Here is an 18,849-nt window from a genome sequence, read left to right as displayed (position 1 = left end):
CAATCTAGCATTGCTGATTTATTATGTGAACAATTACCTAAAGAGTACAATGTTATCCTCGTAAAATTAATCAAATACGATGCGTAGTCTAACCAGATTCCTGAATCTCCTGCTAATCAATTTATAAATGCGATGAACCTGTTGTAGACATGGTCTCTCCAAAGAGAAGGCATTTTGTCAAATGTGGTCATAGGCTACTCGACATTAATATATAGGCTATAGTTAAAAAAAAACTGTGTTACGCTATTCTTTTTCAGGATAAAGTGTTCTGATCCATGTCGTGCTCGAACCCCTGTATTGATTATTTTCAGACACATCTCTATTTTCTGTCTACTGCTCTGTGGTAAACGAGATAGCCCCCCTTTTGCCGCCTCTGCGTGCAGTGGAAAGAGTGAAGATGTGACGGGGCGTATTTGAAGTATGACGAGCTTTGTGGTCAACTCCTTTTCATTCCCCTGCCTCAAATACTCTTTCAAATAAGCCTCCCGGCCACCCCCTGCCACCATGACATGAATGGGCGGCTGACCTTTCGGGCCGTGTCCACTCTCCGTCCAGTTTTATCCAAACAAGCCTCCTTCCCCCACCCTGCCTCATCTAGGATGCCAGCTATTTTTCACTGATATCATCAACGAATGCAAATAATTTGGACGTGGGGGGCTGCATGGAAGGAGCAGTGGTGTAAAGTACTTCAATAAAAATACTTTAAAGTACTACTTAAGTCGTTTTTTATGGTATCCGTACTTTACATTACTATTTATTTATTTTTTTACAACTTTTACTTCACTACATTCCTAAAGAAATAATGTACCTTTTACTCGTTACATTTTGAATGCTTAGCAGGACAGGAAAGTGGTCCAATTCACACTCTTACCAAGAAAACATCCCTGGACATCTCTACTGCCTCTGATGTGACGGACTCACTAAACACAAATGCCTCGTTTGTAAATTATGCCTGAGTGTTGAAGTGTGTCCCCGGCTATCCATAAAATAAGGAATTTGAAATGATTTACACTTTTACTTTTACCTTTGTTACTTAAGTATATTTTAACAATTACATTTACTTTTGATACTTAAGTATATTTTAAACACAATACTTTAAGACTTTTAGACTTCAAGTAATATTTTATTGGGTGATTTTCAATTTTACTTTAGTTATTTTCTATAAAGGCATCTTTACTTTTACTCAAGTATGATAATTGGGTACTTTTTCCACCACTGAGAAGGAGGGTGGGTAGTCATGGACAAATACCACACTAGTTGAGAATGCGCGTGTGTAGATGGAATAATTGAATACCCACCAATATGGGATGGTTCGAACCACCTTGAATTCAAAATTGCAGAGAAAATAGACCTTCCAATTTCTGAATTTCGCACTTTGAAATACCACCAACAAATTCGCCATTCAGATAAGATGCGTTTATTTCTGCATGGCCTTTGAAGAGAGAGGGGTCGAGTCAGTCAGCGAGGAAAGGCCACTCCGTTAACCCCCTCCCTTTACACTCCTCCCTCTCCCTCCCTCAGACCAACCCCCACCTTTTCTTAGCACAGACCTGAGCGCGCGCACACAATTTGACTGTAGCCTATCACGCGGGCTTTAAGGCTACACGGAGGGTAGATTAGAGCGGTGCTTCTCTAGCAAGTAGAAGAGGAGGCACTTCTGTAATCACAGTGGAGGTATGTAGCCTAGGCCACAAAGTGTTAGTAGCTAGCTATAGCGAGAGGAGCAGTCCACGTGCTTTAGGCGAGCAGCAAAACGTTTTCTCGAATGCTTTATAATCATCAAAGCACAATATGTTATTAAAAGAGAATATCTTTTGGACATTTCAAAAGATAAGGCTACTTATGCATGTATAGCCTATCTCAAAAGTGATGTCTGCCTATATAGGCATATTATCAGTTGCCTATATACCAAAGGACATTCCATTTTGATAATATGGACAATGTGTATTAGAAATGTTAGTCATTGTCTAACGTGAAGACAGTCTCGCGTTGCATCCTCGCTCGACTTTACAGTGGTTACAGCGCTATTGGCAGCTTATCTTCGCTTAGACCAATGCTACTGCAGAGACATACATATTGATGGATGATGCTGAGTAAGATCGAAAAAAGACGTGTATTTATCAACAGTCTGCCTTTCCTCTAAGCAGTAGAGAGAGAGAGAGAGAGAGAGAGAGAGGTGTCTGCGCTGCACCAACCTTGGGGAAGCCCTGCCACTGTCAAAACCTGTGACCAATGGCATAGATCAAAAAATGCCCTTTATGAAACGTTTCAGTCAATCAAGAACACAGACCATGCGCCAGCCAGGTGGAAAATAAAGGCTAAATTGCAACAAAATAAACAGCAACATAAATAAATACTAAAGAGCTTGTGTACCACAAATACAGTCCTGGATCATAAAAATATTCTGGCACGCTTCATAGCAAGAAAACAGATGTAACGTTTCCATGTATTAATGGTCTACATGACGTTGGAACGTCTCCAGAATGGCTGTTATTTTCACAACGGCTATTATAGCTCAGACATAGGCCTGTTCGTTTGTTCATAAACATAACAGAAATGAAACAAATTGACTCAAACTCAGCTAGGAGACTAACTGGCCTTTCTTTACCCAAATCAGTGTATATCGATTGCATAGGCCAATAGCCTATAAATAACTATTGTTTTATGTTTTTCCAGTTGAATATTTTGAAGACGTAGCCAATAAGCCTACAGATAGAGACTAGTTAGATAAAATATCAATTGCTTCATAAGCATTATGATTGATTGAGTGATTGGCTGAAAGGTGCAGTGAGTGGCCTATCAACCCAGTTTGGTCAAGCTTCAAGACGTGCTATGTATTTTCTTGTTTTTAATATACCATGCATTGAACGTGGGTACCAGGCCTATAGGCTACATATGCATTTAAGCTAAAAAAAAAAATCCATATGAAAAAGTAACTTCATAGAGGCAATGTGAAAATCCTGACGATGAAGTGAAACATTAGTGGTGACCAAAATTATATTTACATAAACATGCGGCAAAAATAGGTGACCAATGAATTTGGTCTCAGCATTAAGTATAATTGCAACAAAATGCAGCTGAGTAAAATTGAGGAGCTCACTGTCAGCGGTGGTACAGTTACAAACCATCTGGTGTGTATTAGAAAGAGAAGCCGTAAATATTACTGAAAAGCCAGGGTGTTATAAGGTAAGCCCGGTCTTGCTGGCCTCCCATATGTTGACATATTACACCGTGGGGATGTCTATTAAAACGTTTCAAATTAATACATTACCATATTAGTTACATTAATTTAGTTGGTGTAGGCTAGATCTCCCGATGACTTGACGTCACTCTGTTTGTAAACAGTTTGAAGGGATTACGGAATGAATTAGTTGGCGCAGCATGCTGGTGACGTTATGTTTGGACCACTGTGGAATTTTTCGGCCAGCACCTAGAATTTTAAGTGTCCAACAGCAACAGGTTAACTCTTTTCTGACTCAAAACACAATTGCAATTGGTCTTAATGACAACATTTGCCACTGACAATCACAAACATCCCTATAAACTTCTCAAAGGAAATTAAGCTATAGCCTCCTCTTCTCAAAACCTCAGCCCCTTCTCCTCGTTGTCTCGACTCGGTTAACTCGTTTACGCTTTCCCTTTCAAAATCAAACTTTCAATCTCCTGGGTTTCTTTTCCGGTACTGTGATTACCGGAACTTATACATACACTGAAAAATAGCACTCTTGAGTTTAAATGCCAGGTGTTGATTAATTTGTTGTTAATGACAGCCGGAGTCACACACACACGCATAAGCACATCCTTTCCTCTTTCCCTTTCTCACATATCCCTCCCCCTTCTCTCACTCTCGCTCTCTCCTTCTCCCCTCTCCCCTTGCTTATCCATTTCACTCAAACGTGCACACACACACTGTGCATGAGAGACAAAACCAAAACAAGTCTTACTTTTTTTGTGAATCTCCATCATAGTCCTTGATGTTCCAGCTTCTCTGAGCCGTCTCTCTTCACAGATTGTAAAGTCTAAAACATTTGAGTTCGACACAACATCTCGCTTTAATTAATATATTTCTGGGCTCTGTCCCATAGACTATACCCAAAAGCTTAGAGTGAAGTGCAGATTGAGACATATTGAGCCCGCTTTAAAAGGATCATTTCATGTGGGAGGTTGGACACAAAGTTTGGACTCGTGACTGGCATTCCGGAGGGACATGCATATTTTAAAACAACAAAGCAAGATAGAGACGGGGCTCCGGGTGGGAGGGGAAAAAACTCGGAAAGAAGTTACTATCTGATGAACAGCTGTCATTGTTGGGCAAGTCTCGAGCGGGTATTAAGATATAGCCTACATTCCCAAAGCCCCTGTCGAATAATTATCATCGACTGCCCCTCGACGATTATTCTTTTTTATCTCACGCTTCAATATTTGTATTTCACAATTACCCTTTATTTCGTATAATTGGCACTTTATATCACCACCATGTTGTAAACACAACGTTTAGCCAATTAGGCTTGCATAAGTTAATAATATAAAATCCCAATGCATTGTAGCAGTGCCATGGTGGTTGATGTTCAGCAGCAACTCAATGTCCTACATTGAGTAAAACTGGGTAGAATCTTCCCTTGAGGACGTAGCTTATGGTGAATCCACAATTGTTTTCAACATTCTGACGATTCACGTGCCAATCAAGAAAAATATGTTTCCTTATAAAAACACCAAAAGTAGTCTATGTGAGAGTTTGGACAACTTAGTTGACCATGTTACTGTAAAGGCACACACTTGTCATAATTAGCCTACATCCAAATGCTGTGATTTATGGGTTATAACTCGGCTACAAGAGTTTAAATGCCTTAGCACTAGGCCCATTCATGAGTGATAAAGATAACAATTCACAGTCTTATTTTCTATAGGCCTATCGTTAAAATGACTTCTATTCTATGTGGAATCTGTTCAAGGGTAAATGCTTAGAATGTGTTCACTGTGACGAAATCTTTCCGTTGAAATGAAGGGTATGGAGACAAAAGGAGAGAGTGCATGGTGTAGAGCTGGATATCTCTGTTAGTTGTCAGCGTTAGTCCATGGGTATGGAATGCTAATGAGTAAAGGTTCTCTCTCTCTGTCTCACCCCCTCCCTTGCTCGCTCCCTCCCTCGCTCCCTCTCGCTCTCTCTCGCTCGGGGAGAGCAGCGGATCGATAGCTGACCTGATGGTTTGGCCAATGCTTTATTTATCTGGCCAGGCAATGATATTATCAGCCTTGAACGTTATATACAGCAAACGTCTTCCTAAATCAACACAAAGGGATCGCTTACACAGCGATCTGTTCTCGCAACCGACTCCCTCGCTGTCTCTCTCTCTGTCTCTCACTCACTCACTCACACACGCCAGCTTGCACATAAATAAACGCGCGCGCGCGCACGCTCGCAACACACACCGCACGTATACACACACACACACACACACACACACACACACACACACACACACACACACACACACACACACACACACACACACACACACACACACACACACACACACACACACACACACAGGCGTCCCCTTATGTTACGTTCACAACTGGATATATTTTATACCCCTGTAGTATTGGATTTGATCCATGGCTTAAAGCTTGTCTATGAGGTCTGCGGACGGCAGAATTATACTGCGATCATTGAGATAGTTAGGAACAATTGTACGTCATTCCAGGTCGAGTACATATTATCACCATTTCACATAGAAAGCAAACAATCCATTTTATGACACACAAGCAGACATTCATGCACTATATTTAGAAAGCTAGGCTATTTCCCACTGTTTTCAAACATTCACCAGAAGTGTTTGAATTGCCAAGCGATGATGAAAAACGCGATGTCCATTCTCGTGTATGTCTATTCATTATGCATAAGCAAATACCTGAAATAAAAGTTTATAACATTGTCATAGCCCATACTTGAGAAGATCATTCACGCATCCCAAAGCTCCAATTTGAAAATATTTTCTCAAACTGTTTGTCAAAGTGACTTATCGTAGGCCTAACATTGGCGAAATGAACTGATGTTACCACACACAAGCTTGTTATTGCCGTGTGACTGCTCAAGACGTGTGGAACCATTGGTTGCATGAGGTTTTGGAAATAGGGTCGCTGACAACTTAGGATAATAAATGTTTCGCTTTCAGACAGATATCTCAAACGTGAAATCGCACCCAGCTGCTTGTGCAAGCAAACAAATAGCCCCGTGTTAGGAGTCATTCACTTGTGGTTTGATGGATGAAACCAGACAAAGGTAAATTGTTATTTAACTCATTTGGGAATAACACTTTGGTAACCAGAGTTTCCGAAATTACCGAGACACAAATGGGGCCTATAGTGTGTTACAGATCCCGTTGCCTTACCCACTGTCATCAGTCAAGTGCAACAATACGATATGATAGAACATCCCAATCGTGTCACACGTTTATTTCTTCTTCAGAAAAGCAGCTAAAATACCAGCAGCAGACAAGACCCAGAGAGACCATTTGTATAACATATTTGAACGTTGAGTGATCTACAACTATGAAAGACTTCTGCCTGAAAGCTCATCATCCCAAACACTATAGGCCTATGAGGTTAATGGAAAGCCGAAAACCAAACTAGTATGAGATTATATCCAATTGTTGCATATTTAAATTGTCCTAGCTGTTGGACAATGAAAGCAACACACCATCGATTAATAAATATCACTTATAGGTCTACCAAACTGTAGCCTATCATTCCTGTTTGTAGTGAGTCATACTGCTTCATTAACTAGAAACACATGGCTCGAATTATGTTCTTTTGAAATGATTTATATGGCCGGTAGTGTAGAGATTGTACAACAGAATGCGCTCAGCAAAGGATGAAAGTTAGAATTCTAGAGGGGTTTAGAATACATTATGTGAGGACAACCAGTTAAAAGCTGCATTTAATATGCTGGTAAACAATTTAGTCGAGGGCTGTAAATATAGGCTGGAATTGATCGAGACTCGTCATCAATGACACTATTTTCAGTAAATGTTATATTTTTCTAATTAAACATCTCTTCATACGCGGGTAAACATAAACTAGGATATTAGCCAAAAAACGAATAAATATAACACATACAACCAGATTTATAAAATAAAATATTTAGGGGACTACAATCTAAGAAAAGTTGTGGAGTATGAGCAAAACTTCCAAATTAGCCCAAAAGCCTATTTATTTTTCCAATAAGATTAAATGGGTAATTTTTTAAATGCTAAGGTATAATATGTACAATTTTGGCTCTCAGGTGTACAAATTAGTATTTAAAGTGTTAAAAAAATGTGTTTAAGCCTATTAATTTAAAGCAAAACTTCAAGGGCTCATTCTCCAACTGTGAACTGGCCAACCGGCCATTGTTGCCATTGTTAGTTCATAATTATTGATAGCCATATTATTACACATTATTGAGGACATAACACAATGAAGGGTTACGTTGATCTGAGAAATACCGTGTTGAAATATTAGCAGAAGCTATATAGGATGAACACTGCTTCAATCATGACCACAGGTCGACCGGGATCAACTAAGGCCTGCTCATCTTTTGACCAGATGAGACCATGACAACTAGACCTAATAGGGCTACTCCTGTTTTAAAAGCTGTGAGAAAAAACGATTCGAGATAGGCCCTCATTTACGACATTTCACAACATCACTAGTTTAAGCAAAAAATAAGTTACTCGTAAATTAATTAATCAGGGGACATACAATCAAATCAACCGCCGCCACGATACGCCCCCACCCAAACCCAAAATGGTGATATAAATACAATTAAGACATGTGTCTGTCTCCGTTCAGCTTCCATCCTCACGCTAGCTTTCATCGTAGGGAGATCGTTCAAGAAATTGGACGTCTATACATGTCCTCATCATGCTACTATCTCAAGATCGACTGCAAGGCAAAGGCTACAAGACACCGTCATCTTCTTCCCAACATATCCCCAGCGTATGTCCTTATTTGAGTCTGATACCGTATGTGTATTATGCATATGAACAGTATACTGACTTATTTCTGTACGTCAGAGATCTGTTCTCGGGTCCACATTCTTTGTAAAGGGTAAGCAGACATTGTCACTTCACAGACATGCAGCCTCTGTACAGGAAGCTACTATACACTGTGCAGACAAACATCATAATCCAACACGTTGAGGACTTCGTCGATGCATTCATTATAAATGTAGGCTATAGGCAAGCCAAGACTACATACACACTGATTTCCCTCCGCATATTTCCTCTCTCATTTGTCTTTGCACTGTGCACTCCGCGTCTGTCTCTCTATCTCTCCTCCACTCTCTCTATTCCAACACAATACATCACATTCGATGTTTCTATCGTCTGGCTTACATGCTGTAAAATACATTTTCCAGATTGATCATGCATATCACATCTGTTTTACAGCGAGTGCAATCCTTAGCTAAAACGCATGTCAATATTGAAACCATTTTTTCAAAGGGTAAATTTTTTTAACAGGCGAATGCAGATGTTTGGAGTCAGTCATAGTTGAATTGAGAATCACCTTGATTAAGCCACAAGAGGTAGGCTAGAGAAGCTCATGCTTTCATTGCTGTCTGGAAAAGTATGAAACATTAATGCCCTCACAGGCAGCGAGCAGCGTCACTACTGTCTAATTCCGCACATCGTTGTGTTTATACTCAGTCGTGAGTGAGCGACTAGGTGAAACAGTAACATATAGCTAGCTATGCAATGAGCAGCCTACCAGCCATCCAATCTAAACAACGCCTGTTCTATAGCATAACATGATAGTGTTATCTTTTCCCATCGTTCGCCAAGCTCCATTGGGAAGAATAGAGGCAAAATGCCTATAATTAATTAGAATCTTTAGTGTAGTATGCAAGACAAACCTGGAAAACGCACATATAAGGAAAACATATTGCGTAGCCTAAACATGTGTATGAAGATGAGTGGCATTATGCTATCCGACACAATACGCGTGAGTGCGCATCTCGATCTTCAGAAGAACATTCTTGAGAGTGAGACATTGTTGCCTATTTCTTTTTTAATAGTACACTCACCATCACACAACTTCATCAACCGACCCTTCTGCAAAAGCTGCATTATGAAGTAAGCAAATTGAAGGAAACAACCAATAAAATTCAAGAAACAATGAAAATTTCAAGACGAAACAAAGAAAATGTATTTGAAATGATATATTAAAAGTGCTTTTGATTTTCATGTCTCTCCTCTTTGACTGATGATCGACTCCTCAAACACTCATAACCAGGAGCAAGACGTCCTCTCGTCAAAATGTCCACGAGGTCGGTCTGCTGTTGCAGGTCCATAGTTCAACCATCAGTAGTGATATTGTCATAGCGATTAGACTTGTATCTTATTTGTCTAGATTTCTTTATTTTTCTGTTTTAAATTCCCACTTCAACTTTTAATTCTCGGAGAACGTAGCTTCGACAACATATATATCGCACTCATAATAAGAAGCAAAAGGTTATATAAAAATTATTAGTATAGAATCACAGAAAAGCTGGTTTAGAACCAGAAAAAATACAAAACAGAGGGGTACATAGACACAGGACATTTCTTATAATTGCTTGGAAACATTATTTTCCCGCTAAGTCTTGTTTTTCATTTTATTTGTGTTTTTTTTTTTTTTACAAAAAAGGAAAATAAAGACTAGTATTTTACAAAATGAAGAGTACTGTTCTTGAAGATGAGAGTGGAGTTAAACAGGTGTAAGTCCAGTTCCATATTTTCTGTACATAACGTATTCCATCTCACATCTTAGTCCCAGAAGACAAAAAAAAAAACATGTCATGTCTTCCAATATGTTCAGAAAATGTCCTATATATAGTCTTCTTGTACTGGATGCTGAATTTTGGTCCTTTTTCTCTCTTTTTGTCACTCTCATTCGGATCATTGGATGGACATGTAAGGCCAGTTGAAGCTGCTCCCGGATAATAGCATATCCCTGATGAGCGTTTCAATAGGAGTTTTACCTACCAAGCGGACGAAGAACAGCTGCTCAATTACCGATGAGGAGACGGTGCGGAGAGAGGGCAGCCGCAGCAAGAGCTTGCCAAAGCGGCTCGGCTGGTTAGGGTACTGGCTCCTCACGTATTCCTCCAGGGCGCACTGAGACTTCTCCTGCAGGCTTTCGATGTGAGCCGCATCTGACAGGCCGCAAGCGTCTGTGCAGGCAAAAGAGAAACACAAAAGAACCCTGGTTATCGTTCAACATCAACGTTACGTGTTATTGACAAAGTGAAATTAACAAACACACTGCCCAAACATGCTACGTCACGTTGAGTAAGAGGAACTGTCATATAGAATAAACAAGGGCGATCTGTTGAAGTGGGGAGCGCACCACATAGAGGCAGATACCTCTACACGTTCATAAATCAATCAAAACAAAGAATATGCAGCTAACGGGCATGGGAAATGGTGTGCAGCATAAGCCTATTTATTGTATAGCGTTTTGCAGTTCCAATCGAGGGAGCAGGGGGAAAGGTAGACAGGCCCACTCATGGTTTCTGACTCAGGGGACACAAGTCCATGGAAACGTATAAAATACATTGATGAAAATTAAATTGCAATGGTTATAATATGACCTAATTAAGCTACTCTCGATAAGCTGTTAAGCCATTTCTCCGCTCTTTTCTTGATATACCATGCTTGGCCTGTTTTTCAATGTAGCCTAGTAAAGGCCCTGGAAGCAATCACATTTATTAGCAGGGTGAAGTCAATAGTCACGCAAAAACCACGTAAAAATAGGAAACGGAGCCAGTACAACAACACATGCGACATGTGTTTTGTTCGTAGCCTACACAGTCGGGGGTTGTTCATTGCACATTGGCCTAAATGGAGAATGCACTCAATGTTAATGTCTTAAGATATGTTTGTGCATAGTAGTCTACAAACTAAACTGTTTATCGCACAGGCCACGGCATACTGCTGTGCCTAGAAATCCGCATTAAACGGCTGTGCAGGGCCAAGCATAATAGCATTTGGACCGTTATGCATAGGCCTGACCATTTTGTATTAAGCCATTGCTTTGTAACAATACATTAAACACCGGACAATGGTATCCGAGAGGCTTTTAAGCCTCATCTTGATTTCTCAGGGCGATAACTCACTATGGCCAGACACAATAACCTTATGAACTCACGGACTGCGCGGGGGCAACGCGGAGATCTCGGGTTGATTTACTATATGATCTTAGACTAGGCAACACAGTCCCATGTATGCAAATCCGTTTGGATTACCTCTGATAGTCTCTATTCAATACATACAACAAGTCATCAGGGAAAAATGAATGACGTTTTAAAACATCTTGCAAATATAAACTTGTGAAACACAATGATTAAGCTGAAATCATATCGACGACTGAGCTGCAGCGAATGCATGAGTCAAAAGAAAGCTCGTGAAGGGGCACGCGATAGTTCACCAAACATAGAACTAACCCTTACGCCATAATACAACCTGAAAATATCTGCACATAAAGACATCTATTTCATAGATTCACATTGAATAGCTATGTGAAAACAGATTATGAAAAATATCCTACACACAACGACCTAAACTAGGCTACCCCTTATGGGTTTCATGTTTGAAAAATAAATACAAATGTCAACACAGTAAACCTTGACTGCAGCTATAGTTTGTTACGCATGTTGCCTCTTGCTAAAATGGACAGAACCAAGGTTAAATCTAGTCATCAAAAACAACTATCTCTGTAGTTGTATTTTATGTTAAATTGGATATAGCCTAATAACGTAACAACAACTTGGAGCAAGGCACTCAATGTCGTCATGTTATGTTAATGACTAACAGCCTAGAAAAATTCGCATTAGCAAAGGTAGGCTATAGGTAAACCAGAAGGGCTTGGTTGGTATTATAAATGTGCCTAAAAGGGCACAGTCACATGTAGGCCTACAAAACGAGAATGTAATGTTTGTATGCTAAGGACAGAAATGTCCTCACGGGAAGAAAGGGCAGTGGTAAAGTCTTCATGTCACTAAGGAGGGCAAACTAGAGGACTAGAGGAGGTTTATTGGCCATGATCAAAACATGTTCACTGGTCACTCAACCTGTCTGTAGGCTATACAATCCTCACGATTTTTTACATTTTTCATTACAAAATACTTCATATGGATATGTCTAATAATATAATAACCTATAACATAATATAATATGCATAATATAATATTGTATAATATGCAAGGAAATATATTTAGCTATTTAGAGTAGGCTATAGGATATATTTAATAAGCTATAATTCAGTAAGATGCTAATGCTAGGCTACTTTAGGCTAGGCTATAGGTGGTCACTAAGCAAGTGTTTTTTGAGGACATCGAGAGTGAAAAAATGTTCTATAAAATAAAATAAAAACACATATTACAAAACATAATGATGTTCAAAATGTTACTTAATTGTGAAATGTATTGATTGAAATAATGCTATTTAATGAGAATTTGTTCACTTCTAAAGAGCCACATAAGAGCTCTTTTGAGTCACGGTCGATTTAGGCTTCTTTATCCACTAGGCCTACTTACTCTCCATTATCCTTATGCGACTGCTTGCAAATGGTAATGGCAGCAAGTGTCCACAATCAAACCCCAAATATCTATATTATTACACGCGACAGGAACGGTGACCTTGGCTCAGCCAGATCTAGTAATGACCTGTCATATGTAGACTATGGCTTCTTTTCAAAATTTGAAGGTTCTAATATTTTACAAGGAAATAATTGTGAGAGGAAATATCTTTAAACTAAATACATTCCGAATCTATCTCAAGCATACCATTGTTCTGACAGAAATGTATAGCAGAGTAATACAATGACATATTAGGCTATTTAATCAGTATTTCTTTGAATAGGCAGCTAGGGATTATTTCCTGTTTTACCAAGACACATGTTTGTGCGCGCAAAACATGAAAAACATGTGCCGCAACTCATACATAGCCTACATCAAGTGTCATACCGCAATTATGCTTTTCTTTACGCATATAATGTTTAAAACAAAACGCCTGCTACATAGACCAAACACTTGTGTAGACCTAGTTATCAGACTTACAAAACATGTAATGCGATTCCCTTTTTATACTGTCTCACAGTTAGTAAATAGTATATTGTCTTTCAATCTATTCCTACGTGGGAGTAAAATACACATAAAAATTACGTTTTTGAAAATCGGTTTGTTTACTTCTCTTACGCTTTGAGTAACACACAAAATGTATCACTGTGGATATTTGCAGCAAGCCATTGTCAAAACAGCATGGAGAAGCCTGCACTAAACAGCCATGGCCTCTGTGTCAGTGTTGTTCTCCCTGTCTACCCCCTCACTGCCCGCCTATGAGAGAGGAGGCCTCAGTAGCGGCATGGGAAACACTCACCTGATGTGAAGAGTACTATCGCCTTGATGCAGCTGTACTCTGCCGAGTCAACGTGGAGGGCCTTGAGCTTCTCAACCTGCTCCTGGAAGATTCGAATGTGATCCATGAAAGCCACGACTCGGTCCGCAGACATTGGAGAAGCGTGGAGGCCTGCCGCGGCGAGCAGAGGGGCCACATGCAAAGGCATGGAGCACTGAGCCGCGTTTAGCACAAACAATTCGCTCCACGTCAGCCTGAGAAGGGACACCTGGTCGGTGATCTGCAGATCTGGAAAGAAAGGGATGTTCCTCGCCCATTCCACGGCGCTGAAGAGCAAGCGAGCTGCCAGCTCGCAGATGTTCTCAATACCCATGATATTGTTGGGCTGCATGCATTGGCTTCCATATCGGGACGTCGGGTAAGGCTCAGCCCGAAGCAACAACGAGATGTATCCGGAGAGATAGCAATGGCCGTTCAGAGGGTCCCCGTTCGTCAGCCCGTACTGCCCTGGGTTCGGCTGGGTTGGAGGCATTCGTCCTCGCTGAACCGCTGACAAAAAGAAAGAGAAGGAGAGGAAATGTGCATCCAGAACTGATGAACATTGTTGCATGTGCAACCTATGCTGAGAAGCATTAGGCAAGCTAGTGTTTTCTGCTCTGAGATAAGGGAGTAACATTTCCCATCACAATCGAGTTCAAACTGTAAATTATATAGTGTGTAAGATTGTGTGTTGTTTAAATAAATAATAATATTTTCAATATCTAAGAGTGACCGTAGCCTACACGCTAAGTGTTGCACTTTTTACATTAGTATCGACTATGCATGCATCTAGATTAAAACACACACACACACACACACACACACTTATAATATCTAACATGACGGATGCTTTAATACAGGCCTATAATGCCATTTAGACCTATGCTCCATCTAGTTGTTCACTGCAGCCCATGTGTCAGTTTAATTTGTTCTAATGTATTCCTCCATTACATATGTATTATGCTGCACTGAAGAAGAATGGCAAAAATATATCAAGCACAATAAGAGTAAACGCCTTCTAAGCCTATAGTTCAGTCGAGGAAGAATATTTTAATAATGTGCTTTAACAAAGTATAATTGGTTTAATTGTATTTTTGTTGACAATATTTTTGGGGGATAATATTAAATAACATGTATGGTAATTTGGGTGTTAATTGAAAATACGTGTTTTGCTATAATTTGTGCTCCAAAGAGAGGGAAAGTTACGGCCTCATACATTATGAGGCTAAACAAATGTGTACCGCACAAATTCTCTAGCATTAACGTCAGCCTGCTCAAGCTGCCTAATCTGTCTAGTCAGCATATGGAACAGGGAGACGATGTGGTTATGTTGTCTGTTCGTTTTAATGCACAGACAAACAAAACACAAGTCTATCACTACACATGTAAGGACGTGCATTAGCATGTTATCTCTCTCTCTCTCACACACACACACACACACACACACACACACACACACACACACACACACACACACACACACACACACACACACACACACACACACACACACACACACACACACACACACACACTAAAAGCAAATAGTTATGTTTAGTTTTGACGTTCCCAAAAAACGTCAGCTAAATAAACAGCTGCTTTGTTTTAGCCTACGACTCGTACCGGTTCCCTATCTTTTGTAGCTGCATTGCATTTGACCCTCTCTATAGGCTAAATGCGCACACATACACATCCCCTCAAAAAAACATGGATGTGCAATGTGCTCAGCCGTATGTATGTGACCTTTTATGCAACATGGCAGCCCTAGTTGTCAATGAAACGTAGTACGCATGATCATATATGCCATTAAAAAAAGATATTCACCTTCCCGCCGCATTCCCACTTTTAAACATTTCTTCAGCCGACAGTATTGGCACTGATTTCGGTGGTGTTGGTCAATGGGACAGTTCCTATTGGCACGACATGTATACGTTAAGTTCCTTCGGACACTCCTCTTGAAGAAACTTTTGCATCCCTCGCAGGTGAACTGACCATAGTGCTTGCCACTCGATTTGTCTCCGCAAACAACACATTCTATATGCTGTGCGCCACTCTGTCCAGAATTCTGACTCCCTTTGTCTCCAGCAGTCCCTGGTGTTGACGGGGGTCCTGGCTGACTTGGGGTCTGTGGAGTGTGCGGTGCTGCCGACGCCGCCTGCTGTTGCTCCCTCGCCGGCTGAGTTGCTGGATTGGGGCCGCTTGGAGGTCCTCCGACCACGTCTTCCTGCGGATCTCGCCAGACGCTAACTACCATTGCCATATCTCGGGCCCGGAAAGTGCTATAAAGCGAACTGATCGCTGGGATTTATAAAGCAAGGGGAGAAAAACGATCTCAAACACAACAGTGCAAAGTCAAATCGGGAAAAAACAATCTCATAGGAGAAAGAAGGGAGCAGAACACGATCAATACCTTCAAAATACAGGAGGCGATAGAATAGGCACCCGATCAGGATATGCAAGTATCGGGAGGCCAGTTCCAATGTAAATTGCAGTCAGCCATTCAGGAACCCAATCTTGAAGAAAAAGAGAGCTAGCCGTAACAAAAAAAATGCTATTCGTTATAAAATAGCCAGAAAGGAGGCAGGAGCGATTCACATGGGCGTAGAAATGAACATAAAATAGATGCGATCCAAAGTGCTGCGAGAAATAAATTCCCTTCTCCTTTCTTCCTTGCTCCTTACTCCCGTCTTCGCTGTTGGAGGGGAGGAAAAACTGAAGAGCGGAATTTTACATCTATATTCTTAAATACATTTCATTTCGACCAGTAAAAAGACCGCGTCGCCGAAGTGCCCGTGTAGTTTCACCTCTCCAGTAGAATGGAGCGAAGGCGAAAAGATAAAAAAACAAAAAACAACAACTAATAGAATATGCAAGAAGGAGAGACCCAAAAATGAATGCGTTTAAACGGGAAGACCAGCAGAGCTATGTTTCCGAAACGGGGATCTGCGCGAATGTCTGTATATAGTGAACTTTGACACTACTATTGAAACTGACACGTTTCTATGGAGATCGCTACGCCTTATATGGTGCTCGTGTCAAGGAGCCAAGAGAGGGGCTGCTGGCAACTGATAATCAAAGGCGACTGACTGGCCAGAGCCCTGCATTGAGGGGAGAGAGAGAAAATGGGAGGCTAAGGTTAGCCAAGCCTCTTTCTCTCCATTGGTTAGAGTCCTCGTTCCTTGCTACCTACGACTGGGGTCTCTGACAAGCACAATTTACATTGAGCTCGCCCTGCGCTGCTATTTACTTTGAAACCTGATTAGTATGGGCCGTCTATTGTCACAAACAGAGGAGGAAACCCTGGATAGAATAGCCGAAATAAGGGTAAAAGCGAGGACAAAGCTTTGTGCACGTGAAATAAACAAACGTGCTCGGCGAAAGGGACTGGCATAGAATTCCTCAAAGTTTTAAATGGTTTGTTTGGGACTACCATTTTCATTATACATGCGGGGGACATTATTATTGATGTATCGTCGATTTTATTATAGCCTACAGCATTTGGTGGTGTGTAATACTGTATATGCTTCAACTTTACATTTATATTGTCAAAATTCGGGTCCAACGTTACTGGATCAAATTAGGAAAAATTACAATGTAAGAAATTATGCATAATAGATAAGTCGTGTTAGAATAGGCAGACAGGGTACGATGGCGCCAGAGAATTTAAAATTACATCGACAAATAACAAATACTCTATAACAGTTGAGGTTTTAAGGCCTACACAATCACTGAACGGGTGTCATATTACGTTTTATAATGACAATAATTCAAAATCATGTCAAGTTGTTTGAAAATTGCACGGGAATTCCGGATTTTTGTATGTGGATACTGAAGCCTGCATGCGTCTCCAACTCAAAAATGTCTGGATTGGTCTGCCATCTAGCGTACAGTATACAATTACATCTACATAGTAATGCATAACCTACTGTGATCATGCATGTATTCTTATCAACTTTGTAAAATCATAAAAACAAGAAATAAACTCATGAAAATTGCTTTCTTTTTATTCATATTTTTACAGATACTGTGTTCCTGATGAAGATTTCAAACGGAGCAGCTGGTGCCTGTTTTGTAGATTTAGGAAAGACCTTCCAGGGTAAAATCACTTAAAAATAGTGGAACTTAGCACAAATAACATTGACACGGGGTAGTTTGAATATGACAACATTTCGCCCACATGGTAACCAAAGCCACCAGAACTGCATTCAGTGGGCTACTTGCCAGTGGGCTATTGATGCCGACATGCATCCATAATAGCCGAACTTAAATAGAGTATAGGGTATGTGAAAATAAATTGAATAGTTTATGAATACCTTTGTTATGTCTTTCCGAGTGTAGTCAGCTATTAAAAGATAATGGAGCGCAAATATGCAAGTACCCCCCTTGTTAACGCATAGGAGGAATGGGTGTTTTTAAGTATTCAACAACAGAACTCTTCCAATCCCTGTCTCGGACACTGCACTGAGACTCCCGGTCATGTCTCCAGCTCTTTGAAAAGGTGAAACGAATAAGATTAAAATGGACAAAGAATGTTCTGTAAGTGTATCATTAAGATTTTACTCCACAGATCGGGAAGAGAGCTGGACGGAGAGAGAGAGAGAAGGGTGACAGTGAATGAGAGCAGCGGGAAGAAGGCTATAGCACGAAATCAGGAGAGAAAAAGAGAACGTGGACAGCAGGGCATTAAAAGAAGCACCCAGCGACAACTATTAGGCTATAATGGACGGGAAACATCGGTACCTGAATTTGGCTAACACCTGCCAGGCAAGTACAACATTTATTTATCTTCCACCTATTCACAAGAAGCTCTAAAGAAATGAACAATACATTCTAGCCTCGCCACACTACCATGCAACCCATGTAGGCAACCGTTATCTAGCTTATCTGTCTAAATGTCAAACAGCCACTGCTAGGCTACATTCCAGGGCGAAACTTTTGAACCGTGCTTCGGATCCTTTCCTTGACATCCTTACTGATTTGGGGACCCGTTTCTCCGTTTAAAACTGTCGTCAGCAATATATACGAACATCGTTGATGATGTTACCGCAATTCAGGGAACCCTGAATTTTATGAGCATCTCACCTGTGCAAGGCTATTTGTTGTTTGATCACATAATGAAAATATCGATAGCAGCCAGTTTCTCATCGATAGTTTCAACGGATTAAAGGACAGTTATACGACCGAGCTGGTCAGGCATAGTACAGGCATAACGATAGTTCCTTGAACACTTTCTGGCCGTTTTGTTATAATCAAATTATTATTATTTAATTGCAAAGTTTGCAGATACATTTTCAACCCCACTATGTGAGATAAACAGAAAATATGATGTCAATTTAAAAGCAGTTTTTACGATTATTTGGTAGATAATTGATGCATACACACAACTTACATCGAGCGATAATACTGACAAAAGCATAGGCTAGGCCTATAT

The 18,849-nt window shown here is 40.5% G+C and overlaps 1 protein-coding gene and 1 long non-coding RNA gene across 2 annotated transcripts; one reads left to right on the top strand and one right to left on the bottom strand.

Moving 5' to 3' along the window:
- Window positions 1-9,031: 9,031 nt before the first annotated feature.
- On the bottom strand, window positions 9,032-16,478 carry LOC129853427 (nuclear receptor subfamily 2 group F member 1-A). The gene is made up of 3 exons (XM_055919455.1): window positions 15,243-16,478; window positions 13,401-13,928; window positions 9,032-10,195 (listed from the first exon to the last, which is right to left on the bottom strand). The coding sequence occupies exons 1-3, from the start codon at window positions 15,676-15,678 to the stop codon at window positions 9,921-9,923; spliced, it is 1,239 nt and encodes a 412-aa protein (XP_055775430.1). The 5' UTR covers window positions 15,679-16,478; the 3' UTR covers window positions 9,032-9,920.
- A 142-nt stretch (window positions 16,479-16,620) lies between these two features.
- Window positions 16,621-18,180, top strand: LOC129853429 (uncharacterized). Its single transcript, XR_008759125.1, has 3 exons — window positions 16,621-16,832; window positions 17,440-17,514; window positions 17,986-18,180. It is a non-coding gene; the product is annotated as an uncharacterized LOC129853429 (long non-coding RNA).
- The last annotated feature ends 669 nt before the right edge of the window (window positions 18,181-18,849 follow it).

Source organism: Salvelinus fontinalis, chromosome 4 (assembly GCF_029448725.1).
Source record: "Salvelinus fontinalis isolate EN_2023a chromosome 4, ASM2944872v1, whole genome shotgun sequence".
Classification (NCBI taxonomy): Eukaryota; Metazoa; Chordata; class Actinopteri; order Salmoniformes; family Salmonidae; genus Salvelinus; species Salvelinus fontinalis.
Note: the sequence above shows the minus strand (reverse complement) of the source record. Positions and strands in the feature narration are given on the sequence as shown.

Coding starts and splice junctions, on each gene's coding strand:
- LOC129853427 (XM_055919455.1), bottom strand. CDS start 15,678: ATGGCAATGGTAGTTAGCGTCTGGCGAGATCCGCAGGAAGACGTGGTC. Junction 13,929..15,242: donor AGTGGGAATGCGGCGGGAAG/GTGAATATCTTT, acceptor TCTTTTTGTCAG/CGGTTCAGCGAGGACGAATG. Junction 10,196..13,400: donor GATAGTACTCTTCACATCAG/GTGAGTGTTTCC, acceptor TTGCCTGCACAG/ACGCTTGCGGCCTGTCAGAT.